Raw genomic sequence first — 12,300 nt, 5'->3', positions numbered from 1 at the left:
CCTCTTCATCACTGCTCCTCTCATCACTGCTCCTCTCATCACTGCTCCTCTCATCACTGCTCCTCTCATCACTGCTCCTCTCATCACTGCTCCTCTCATCACTGCTCCTCTTCACCTCCCTCCTCTTCACCTCCCTCCTCTCACATGGATGTATTTTCCTCGTCGTGTCGTGCAGCTCGTCGGTTCTTTATATGAATTCTATGGTTCAGGCTCACGAGAGGATTTAGAGAAACGGACCCAGAGAAGCTGCATCAGGTTCTAGAAACAAAGACTTTCTAAACATTTCACAAAATACAAACACGATGATGCAGAAGAAAAAGTTTAAAGTGAGGATTTGTTGTCCCACAGCTGCTTCCTGTTTAATCTGTTTTCTATATTATAGACACTTCTTTTCTTTCTTCTTCTTCTTCTTATGGTTGGATGGTTGTTGTTGTTTTACTCAACCTGATGAGTGCGACACTTTCAACCTCTCAGCCTCAATCAGACGAGCGAGTCGGGAGAGTTGACACTTACACGGTTATTGTTATTGGTTACTGATGGATGGATGTTTTGTTAAAAGGCCGTGGAGGTGAAGGTGGCGACCGGCAGCTTCAGCCATCACGTCGTATTATGTCTGAGGAACAGAAGGATGACGTCGTTATTCTAAATTTTAAAACACTTGTGTCACACACACTCATAAATATCGTTCTGAATATTTAGATCCATGAATTGTTCCTGGAGGAATCAGTGAAACCCTGGAGCTCAAGTTAACATAGAGACTGATTCCTGAGTTCTTCTGTGAGAATCAGTGAACGTGCTGAAGCTTCACAGACGGTGTCGGAGCCAGGAAACGTTTTCACAGAGGAAAGGCTGAAGTCGTGAAAACTGTAAATCAGTGAGAGCTTCTTCTGCTCATGCAGCTTTTTGAATATTTAGATTCTTTTGTGTTGAATAATTGACGAGAACAAGCTGAAGGGGGTCATTTCCTCTTCCTGTGGAAATGGCAGCGATTCACAAAGGAGGGAAAGAACAGTGAAGCTCCTGATTAAAGATGGATGACACTCACAGCAGACGGAACGTGAACTGATGATGTCAACGCTGGAGACAGAGAAGATGGAGGCTGGTGACGGATGCTTGATTTGTCTCATTATGATCGAATGATTAACATTAAAAAACTGTGGAAACAAGTTATAAGAAAAGTCAAACTAGAAACAATATTTATTCACACATGATCTGAAGCCCTGACGTGTTCCTGACGTGTTCCTGACGTGTTCCTGACGTGTTCTGTGAATGAAAACAAACGTCTGAGTCACTTATTTCGGATCTTTCTGGTAAAATGTCTGAAAAATCCACAGCGAGCGATGACGACACTGTGGCTTCACTTTTGGACGCCACCATGTCGTTTCCTTTCTTTTATTTTTCTGCACGTTTGCGTGTTTGTCTGCGTGTGTTTTGTATGTTACACGTATGTTGTTTTGAATGACATGTGACAAAGTTAATCAAAACTCTTTACAAGTCTGAAATGAATCACTTTTATAATTCTGATTCAACGTGACCAAAACTAACAGTCAGTGGATGTCATCAGTGAGAAGGTTTTCTGGTTGAAGAGACGTCCTGTGTCCTTCGTGTCTCCAGGAGGACGACGCCGCCTGGAGACACATCCATCATTGATGTTTCTCGTTCTGAACGTCTCCTGTGTGAGACGCTCCTGAGTGAAGCTTCGTGTCCCGACAGCTCAGACTTTAAACTCATTTAGTTTCCATGTTTCCTGCGACAGTTTTTAAATCATGTCACATTTAGTGAAACAGAGTTACACAAAAACTGTGAGTCATAGAGCAACACAATAAAAACAGTGATAACAACTGTAAAGTTTATTTGTATAGAACCTTCCAGACAACAAGCGTTGATATTTATCACATCACTGGAATCTTGTTCCTCCTCCAACCAGCAGACACATGATAAGTGAGGACTGAGAGGAGCTGCAGGATGAAGGAGTTTCTGGACTCAGCGTTCAGACGTGAACGTGGGATCATGTTTACATATTTCCATTTTTTTACAGCAGGAATTAATGATCTCGTGATATTTCAAATTGTGTTGGCATTTGCTTTTATTGGCGTGTGAAGTGTTTGAGAGGGAACGAGATAATCCTCAACCTGCCGGACGATAACGCAGCCATAAAATCTAATGTCAGGAAAACACGGTGGGGGAGGGTAAGTGCTGCTGCTCAGTTTACTGCAGCTGATCACAGTTCACACACACACACACACACACACACACACACACACACACACACACACACACTTTGGTGAATGTGCAGTCAGATAATTTAACGACGCCTCATTTTTATTTTCTATATTTGTTTATTTGTTTATTCCTGTTTGTTGTTTGTTGTTTTCAGATCTCACTTCGTCCTGAATGTTTTTTATTTTTCCTCATTTTTAAAACATCAATATTTTTATATTTTCTCTTTGAAAATCAAATGATGAACTTTGTGCTTTTGTCTTTTTGTTTGTAAATAAAAAACCATTAAGACAGAATAAACTAAACCAAACATAATAAAACATTTTAAAAATAATAAACCACCCCTCCTTTAATTGTCCCTCTCTTTCCCTCCTCCTCTCTTTCCCTCCTGCTCTCTTTCCTTCCTTCCTTCCTCCTTCTCCCCTCATCTCCTCCCTCTGCCACCCAGAGAGAGAGAGAGAGGGAGGGAGAGAGAGAGAGAGAGAGAGAGAGAGAGAGAGAGAGAGAGGGAGAGAGAGAGGGAGTGTAGTGACCTGTGTGGCCGCTGGGAGCAGCACTGAGCAGCTTCTCCTCCACCTGAGTCTCTTCTGCGGAGAAAATCTCGCTCTGACGCAAAGTCTGCGCGCGTTCAACGGAGCGCGAGCACGTGAAGACGCGATGGACACTTTGACTCGTGGACCAGTTTCATTAACTTTAACACGGAACTGAAGACTCACGAGACCGGGACCGGGACCGGGACCGGGAGCAGGAGCAGGACCGGGACCGTGAGCAGGAGCAGGACCGGGAGCAGCAGCAGGACCGGGAGCAGGAGCAGGACCGGGAGCAGGAGCAGGAGCAGGACCGGGACCGTGAGCAGGAGCAGGACCGGGAGCAGCAGCAGGACCGGGAGCAGGAGCAGGACCGGGAGCAGGAGCAGGAGCAGGACCGGGACCGGGAGCAGGAGCAGGACCGGGAGCAGGAGCAGGAGCAGGAGCAGGACCGGGACCGGGACCGGGAGCAGGACCGGGAGCAGGAGCAGGACCGGGAGCAGGAGCAGGAGCTCGGCGGTGGAGACTCCACTCTCGTGTTTCAGTGAAAGTTCCAGAGAAGATGGATCAGAACCGTGAGAGCAGCTGAGGTACACAAGTTCTGATTGGTTCATCTTCTTCATCAGTGCTTTGATTTAAATTAAGTAATTAAAAGATAATTGAGTGTGTGTGTGTGTGTGTGTGTGTGTGTGTGTGTGTGTGGTCATTATTTCCTCAGCCCCCCCATCGACGTAGATCCGTCGATTAAAGATAAACAATGTGACGTAGGATGTAACATATGTAGAAACTGTCCTTAGTTTGAATATGTGAATGTTTCCTATGTTCCAGTATAATATTATTATATATATAAATATATGGTTCTATATAATATATTATATATATATAAATATATGGTTCTATATAATATATTATTATATATAAATATATGGTTCTATATAATATATTATTATATATATAAATATATGGTTCTATATAATATATTATTATATATAAATATATGGTTCTATATAATATATTATTATATATATAAATATATGGTTCTATATAATATATTATATATATATAAATATATGGTTCTATATAATATATTATATATTTAAATATATGGTTCTATATAATATATTATTATATATAAATATATGGTTCTATATAATATATTATTATATATAAATATATGGTTCTATATAATATATTATTATATATATAAATATATGGTTCTATATAATATATTATATATATATAAATATATGGTTCTATATAATATATTATATATATATATAAATATAGAGACGTGGTCCCTCAGTGAAATCTGTGGATTCTTTTCTGGATGTTTTTCGTGTTCTGAGACTTTGAATTGCTGAAACACACGATGACGTCCAGTGAGTCGCTCGCTGTGACCCGTGTGAGGTGGCGGCAGGAAACTCGTTTTCCAGCTTCGGGGAGTTTTTCTCTCAGGACTCCTAAAGCAACAAAGGCCCCTCAGGACTGATGAGGACAAAATTAATAGTGTGAACTCAACCGTGACGAACTGAAGCAGGTCTCAGTGTCCTGGAGATTTTATTAGATCAGTAATAAGATGAAGTTTAAACTCAATTTGCAGGACGTGTTTTGTTAACGTCTCCCTTGTGTCTTCTCACAGTTCAGAGATCAATTATTCATCTGTGGTGGAAGTGGACTACCTGCTGGGACGGAGGATGACCTACTGGAAGGAGGGCGCCACCCTCCTGCTGGTCCTGCTGGTCCTGACACCGGTCACCGGGCGATCGTCTCGTCACCGCAGCTTGAGACGTCAAACTCGAGGGCACCACGAACGCCCGGCGACCCAAAACATCACGTTGGCCGTCATTTTACCACAGAGCAACACAAACTACTCGTGGGCTTGGCCTCGCATTGGTCCCGCCCTGGAGCGGGCTGTTCAAACCGTTAACGCCGACCCCACCCTGCTCCCCGACCACCACCTCACCTACGCCTTCAAGAACAGCGAAGACAAAGATGGCATCTGCTCCGAGTCCATCGCCCCGCTCATGGCTGTAGACCTTAAATTCGCTCACGACCCGTGGGCTTTCATTGGGCCTGGCTGTTCCTACACCTCCTCCCCTGTTGGTCTCTTCACCACCCACTGGGATGTTCCCATGGTAACAGCGGGCGCTCCAGCTGTGGCCTTTTACGGTGGAGTTTACCGGTCCATCACCAACACAGGCCCCACCCACAAAAAGCTCGGGAAGTTCGCCCTGCAGATCTGCGAGCACTTTGGTTGGCGGGAGCATTTGATGCTGATCTTCAGCGACAACAAGGTGGACGATCGGCCATATTACTTCGCTGTGGAGGGTTTGTACATGGAGATGAAGAACATCAACATCACCCTCGCGGAAATAGTGTTCGAGGAGAACCAACCACCGATCAACTACGCCCAGATCCTCTCCGACATGCAGAACGACGGCCGAGGTGAGTCCACGAGCGTCGCTGACATTTGTCTCCCGGTTATGTCGGTTCAGCTCACGACTGTCGGAGGAGTGAGTCTGTTGTGTTTTATGAAAACAGTCCGGTCTTGTTCGGTCCATGTGAGCGGTGGTGTTCTGGGTCTGGATCAAACTGAACCATGGTTCTGTTCATTTGCAGAGTGAAAACACTTTGTTGGATAATTGGATAGTGTGTAGTACTGTAGTACTGTGAAGTACTGTAGTACTGTGTAGTACTGTAGTACTGTACTGCACCTGAAGGTGGGCCTTAGTCGGGCCCTGGTGGAAGAATGAGCTCTTCAGGTTCTTTTTGCCGCCTGAGAAAATTAACTGACCTGAATGATTTTTCCTTGTTGGTTTTTGGCAGCAGGTTTTTTACAAGTTGAGTTCTTCAGTTTGTTTCTGCAGCGGACGGAGGAAACAGCTGGAGCTGACGAGCGGTCGAAGTGCAGCAGGGCAGGAGGTTTGACCTGCAGCTTGTGATTCTTATCACGGATGAACCTGGAGATATGAAGCAGGTGGAGAGAGATGATGGAATGAATCTCTAGTGTTGTTCAGTTGATTTCAGCACCGAGCTGTGGCACAGACTATCACCTGGACTGATTTTGGTGGACGAAGGTCAAAGGTCAATCTGACTTTGCATTTTGTGAACACAGTTTTATGAGAAAAGAATTTGACCCAAACATTGACTGAGACGACGCGTCAGCCATCGTGTGCAGTCGTGGTCTGTGGAGTAGTGATCGAGAGGGGTGCAGAGGTATCGAGATCCCGCCCATACATACTTTCCACCAATCAGGAGTCAGTCTCAGCTGTCAATCATGACGTCTAATTTAAAAAAACGAATTCATCAGTGAGATAAGAACGAGCTGAAACGACAGAAACACCAGTGACAACTTTGAGTTCTTGGTTTGGTTCATGTCCCATCTGCTAACATGGAGGAGTTTTATGAGCTATACTGCAGCCAGACACCAGGGGGCGATCAATGTGATTCACTTCACTGTAGTTTGCATCATGTTCATGTGATTACTTTTGTTCCAGATAAAAAGTTCTTACACAACAACTTTATCTCACCAGGTCCTGATGTAAGCTTCTTATCACACACACTCACACACAAACACACACACACACACACACACTCACACACACTCACACACACACACACACACACACTCACACACTGTTCTCTTGTTTCAGGCCCCTCACATGTTACACACACTGTCTCCTCTCCGTTGTTTCCGTCTGTAGCTGCTGTGTGATTTGTGCCTCGTCCGGCCTGTGAGCGAGTCGGGCAGCGGCGCTCGTTAAGTCCGACATTAGCTTCTGATCTTTGCCGCAGGGCGTCATCGCAGCAGCAGCAGAAACATGAGCCCAATCGATGCGTCCACGGTCCAGACGACAGCTTGGCGCTGTAAACGGATCTGCCCCGAGGACACGGTGGAAAAGTGTGCAGCCGTGAATGATGCAGCAGATTCACACTGAGTGTGTGTCGATTTCTATCGAGAGACAAAAACACGCGTCATCGACGGTCTGAGATAATTCATCAGGATCAACCACAGGTTTAAATCTGAAAATCACACAAACGTTCATGTTAATCAACCCGAACGCAGCAGTTTAACATTGAAACGATGCAGCAGCTGTTTCCTGCTCAACTGTTTATTTACAATCAAAAATCCTGGAGTTTTTCCTTCGAGGACGATTTGAATTTGATTCAAACTGAATCTGAGCCGCTCAGTTTCCTGCTTCGTTAATGAAGCTGATGTTTTGGTATCAGAGTCATAAATTCACCTCAGTGTGGTTGTTCCTGTGTGCGGAGGTGTGTCAGTGTGGAAACCAGAGCACAAACAGACTTCTCTCTCCGGTTCCCACAGACGCATTAAACCTCCCGACAGGACATTTATTAACAGAGGTCAGGAAGCGGCCTCCTTATATGGAAACAACAGCCCACCTATCAGATGTGTAGGTATTTCCTGACAAACACACTCGGGCTAATTTTACTTTGTGTCGCCTCAGTCAAGTCACGTTTCTCATGATTTCAGCAGCAGAACAAGTTTCAGAAAGAATAATAATGATAATGTGTCTTGACTGTTCATAAGTTATCTGGATGAAAATGTTTTAGTTTTTGAGATATGAACATGGTGATCTGTGTCTGAGCTCGAGTCAATAGCACCCTCCTGTGGTCACGTAGAGCAGCAGCAGCAGCAGGAGATGTTTCCAGAGGGTTGATAATCCATATTGTTTCGTGCATCATGTGACATTGTGACATAGCTGTCGTCTGACTCTGCAGCTGGGAAACGTTCTCAGTGCAGTTTGACTTTGCTCTTCAGAGTTTCCTCAGAGCGTCTCTGATGGACCGACCCTCCGGCTGATTGAGACACAAGTGCGTTAATGAAAACATGAACACAAAACAAATGGAAACACAACCACAACGGAGCGCCGTTACCTCCGTCTTCCTCATATCTGATGTCGGGTCACCGTGACAACAGGTTGATTCCAGATGTTCGTCTGTCGGCCTACATCATCCAGCTCCGAGCCCGTTCCCGGGCATGATGGGATTTTTTTATCTCACTCGACCATTTCAAACACGGTTGCTATGGTTACGCCTGGCGTTCACACCACTCACTCGTGTGAACTGATCTGGTTTCAGTTTGAAAACTCCGGTTTGTGTTTTAGTCTGAACACAAACTGAGACTTTAGTTAACGGTGACGCCCACGTCCTCTTCTGATTGGTTCTCATCGGTCACATGACTCGACTACCAGCGGTGAACACAAAGCGTCGCTAACACTTCCTGTCGGAAACAGTTCCACCTCGTCGTCGCTCAGAGAAAAGAAATCTCTGACTCGTCACCATCACTGCTCCTCCTTCAGAGGAGTTCCTGTTGCTGAAGAATCTATTTCCTGTTTGCATCACATGACCAGAGCTCATGAACCGTCATGTGACGAGTGTTTTCAGGTGAGTTTGTGTGGACGGTGATTTTGCTGTAAACTGAAAAGTGTATCAGAGTGTAAAGTGTCGCGTTCCTCCTGTCGTGAGCCTCCATTGAGTCTCTGTCGGTCGTTCACCTCGTCTCCGTTCAGAAGCTGAAATCGTTACTGATCACAGCAGCAAGCCAAGAACGAGGCGACGCAATAATCACCAAGCCACTTAGGCATCGTTGAATCAGAGACGGCCTTCGATCTAATCATCCGTCGCTTGTTTGTGAGTTTTGTTTGCTTTCAGTCCTGCAGGGAAACCCCTGTGATGATAGAGGCCGGTGAAGTGGAGATCAAGTGCTTTAGTGTTGAGAGGGATTCAGACGAAGCAGAGATTCAACCGAGCGACACGCGACCTCATCGTCTCTGAAAAGAAAATGATTTCAGTCTCTTAATGATGAAAAGTGGAAAATCGTCTCAGCGCTGTTCTCAGAAGACGAGATGAAGACGACTCGTGACAAACATCTTTCATGAAAATCTGTTCTGTAGTTTTTGTGTCGTCCTGCTGACAAACACAAAGAACCTTCTGAAGATGCTGAGACTTTAATTCTACAGACGTTGACCGTCTCTCTGGAGCGCGTGACCTCGGTCGTGCTGTGGCCCTGAAGCGCCTCTTGGCCTCGGAGTGTAAATGGAATTGTTGAAACCTAATTGGAGCTGAAACATCACGCTCTCTATTTTCCTGCGGCTACTGGCTCCCTCCACCGGAGCGGGTGATATCATCCGCGTCATCGCCCGTCCGTCGCCGTGGCGGCGAAGCAGCCGCTCGATCATCCTGAACAAATCTACCCACATGGCCGTGCCTCCCCGCTCTTTTCCTCTCCTCGCCACCGTTCCCGTCCATCTGGCTGTAGTTAAAGATTAATACGCTGGAATCTCAGAGGGAAAAGCGTCGCTCCTGTGATCCGACTCCAGTTCTGTTTGTTTGTGTGGTAACGGTTTGTTGAGGATCCTCCTCCTCAGTGCCTCTGGTTCAAACACAGTTTTCACTCGGACTCCTCCAGAACGACCCGAGGAAGTGATTCTGTCTTTATCGCTACTAGCAACAAACTTCAACGTCTTCTTCCAGCTCAAAGTCAGACGGGTCCAGAGCAGCTGACGCTAACGCGCACTATCGTGACTTGACGAGTATCGAACAGTGTGAGCTCGTAAATCATGAGCTTTAGATCTCACACAATTATCTTCAGTTGTTACAGTAAATCAGTTTCTATATTTCTAAAATCACTGAAGGCAAAACGTGTGTGTGTGTGTGTGTGTGGAACACGTCAGAGTTTACGGAGCGATTTCATTTTCACTCCCTCCTGTCGGACGCTCCTGCACGAGGAACTGTCCAGACCTCATCTGCTTCTCTTTATCTGCAGCTCGTCTCCGGGGCCCTCACAGGGGCCCAGCTCTCACGGCTGCAGATTTATTGTTGGATTATTATTTCAAACACAAAGAAAAGTGTCGGTGGTGACACGTTAGCTCTCGAAACTCTCAGACATGATTCAGTGTGACTGCAGAGTGGAAGCTGCTGCGCTCACGCTTCATAACTTCACCGAATAAAGTAAAGGAATGTTCTGAATCTGCACACATTTACATTCACATTTACATTTTACATTTACATTCACATTTACATTTACATTTTACATTTACATTTACATTTTACATTTTACACTGAGCAGACGCTTTTGTCCAAAGCGTCTTACAATAAGTACATTTGTCACAAGAGAGAAAAAACATATCACCGTCGATGGGGTAAAACGAAATATAGAAACAATTGTCAAGCAGAACAACACCGTCGGCCATGTTGAATCTCCAGCTGCTCGAGTTAAACTCAACAGCTCTGCTCGGCAACATGTCTATATTCGGAGTGGGTCCAACGAACCACGTCAAAGAGAAAAACTGGATCTGCTCACTGGGGTTCAGTGCATCTCTGAAAGCAGCTTTAGTTTTGTAGCCAGGCGACGTCCGGTGGTAGAAACAATGAAAGACTTTAAGTGTAAAATCGAATAATCGGAATGTAACGGCTCTTCCCCGGGTCGTGTCCCTCCGCCACAGAATGTAATGAAAACTGGTTCTGTTGTTTTTTCGTAGTCGATGAGGTGAAAAATAACATGAAGCTTTTAGTCGACATATTTCTTTGAAAACGGAATCGAGCAGAACATTCTTGTGAGAAGAACAGATAATATTTAAGGAAACATAAATATCTGTACTCCCTGATCTCCTGTGCTGTAATAAAGACACTCGTGATGACGCAGCCTCCAGTTGTTCCAGCTCAGCGGGTCGTCTCCTCGCCTTCGACTTCTCGCTCTGATTAGTCTGCGTGGAGGAAGAGGAGCCAACGAAAGAGAAGGAAGGAGCTGGGGACTTAATAAAGAAAGCTGACAACCTTCTCACCTCTCTGACACAAGTTTAATTAAAGAGAGGGAGCTTGAAGCAGCGTTAAACTCGGCGGGGGGGCTGCAGATTTCCACATCGACACAGAAGAAGACGTGAAGACACGAAAAACAGAGACAGAAGATCCAGTTTCCTCTGAGCTCCGAGAAGAAAAGATGATGTGAACAGTTTGAGAAACGTTTAAGACGAGCGTCAGCATCATCGTGTTGGTTCCTCCGTCACTCAGAGACAAATGAAATGTCTCGGTGTGCTTTGGACCGATGTCTCCGTCCTGTTGTAATCGATGATGCGTCCCTGTGTGCTGCTGGGAGAATAAAGGATTTTCTGTGGTGCAGACTCAGTGTGATGTTATTGATTTCCAGTGGCACTGCTCCGTTTCGTCTGTTCTCATTCGTAACCGCAGGTTTTCAAAAAGACGTGACGTCCGTCGCGTTCTCGTGAATGTGACATCTCAACATGTGGTCAAAGGTCACGGGGACCTCATATGGTACGATGATCCTCACTCACCTGACGTTTCACCGCAGGAGAGTGGAGAGTGTGAGGGTCAGAGGTTTTCATATGAGCCATGAGGGTTTCCTTCAGATCGTCTCCACCACTGCTTCTGGATCAGTTACTCCTGTTCTACATCTGTGCATGACGTTTCCTCCGACTGTGAGTTTCAGATATTCACTGACATGAACGAGTGAAGAGGAGATTCAGAAGATCATTACTTTTCCTCACGTCCTGTTTCCTGTGCGAGCTTCTCTTCTCTCCTGCGTCGCTCCTCGGTGCTCGACGGCTTAACTTTCAGATTTTCAGATCAGAGGAGCTGCGGAGAGCGGCCGGCTCCTCTGATCTCAGTGATCAGACGCTGTCTTCACGTCACATGATCAGCGTGACGTTCAGCTTCATCCTGTTCGGATCAGCGACACTAAATCATCTTCACAGTCGACTCACTGGAAGCAGGAAGTGCAGCGGGAGTGGAAGTGGGTCGTCTTTCATCTCTGGAGTCAGGAAGTGTGCGGGGGTCAGAGGTCGGGGTGGTGGTGTGTTCCAGGTTCCTCCTGCAGAACATCTCTGCTCCTCCTGGTGTTGACGTCGTGTGTTTGAACTCTGACCCCTGAAACACAGTCGACCTGACGCATCGATAACAAAGAGAAGGAAGAGAAACCGTCAGAAAGTCAGAAAGTCGTTCGCGCTGATTTGAAGTGAAGGGGAGGTGAAGGGGAGGTGAAGGGGGAGGTGAAGGGGAGGTGAAGGGGGAGGTGAAGGGGAGGTGAAGGGTCACCGCGGAGGCCGAGCCCAAATGAGAAATGAGACATCTTTAATGCCCGTTCTCTTTTTAACCATGTGAATCGTTAGTTTGGTTGAGACGAGTGTGATTCGCTGCCGCGTTCAACTCTTTGAAAATCAGTTTGTCAGTGAGGCACAATGAATCCTGGGATATGTTGTTCAGAAGGATCCAAACAGAGGATGTGGAGAAACTGAAGTATGAATGTCCCTGAAGATGACCTTTAACCTGAAGATGAGCTTTAGTGTGTGTGTGTGTGTGTGTGTGTGTGTGTATTTTTAGATCAGGGTTTTCTTCTCTCGGCAGCACAGAGTTGTTAGTTGAGTTTTTTTTAGCTCGAATCAATCGGAAGAAGCTTTTAGCCCCGTGTGGCCTCTGTGGTTTCACATTCACTTCCTGCTCAGAGGTTATTAAAGTCTGAAACAATAGAGGCTGTGGGACGGGAGCGGCCGGAGGAATGTCATCGCGCCTCCGG

The 12,300-nt window shown here is 45.9% G+C and overlaps 1 protein-coding gene across 4 annotated transcripts in view; it reads left to right on the top strand.

The window, feature by feature from the left end:
• The first annotated feature begins 2,844 nt into the window (after positions 1–2,844).
• The window catches only part of LOC109642686 (atrial natriuretic peptide receptor 1-like), a 35,849-nt gene continuing 26,393 nt past the window's right edge, over positions 2,845–12,300 (top strand). For all 4 annotated transcript variants that reach the window (XR_011245911.1, XR_011245909.1, XR_011245910.1 and 1 more), the window contains exons 1-2: positions 2,845–3,337; positions 4,387–5,192. Coding sequence is in view for 1 of the 4 variants with exons in the window: in XM_069537569.1 (XP_069393670.1) it covers positions 4,442–5,192 (751 nt within the window). In the remaining 3 variants the exon portion in view is untranslated. The remainder of the gene's footprint in view (positions 3,338–4,386; positions 5,193–12,300) is intronic.

Source organism: Paralichthys olivaceus, chromosome 13, assembly GCF_024713975.1.
Source record: "Paralichthys olivaceus isolate ysfri-2021 chromosome 13, ASM2471397v2, whole genome shotgun sequence".
NCBI classification, from domain to species: domain Eukaryota; kingdom Metazoa; phylum Chordata; class Actinopteri; order Pleuronectiformes; family Paralichthyidae; genus Paralichthys; species Paralichthys olivaceus.
Note: the sequence above shows the minus strand (reverse complement) of the source record. Positions and strands in the feature narration are given on the sequence as shown.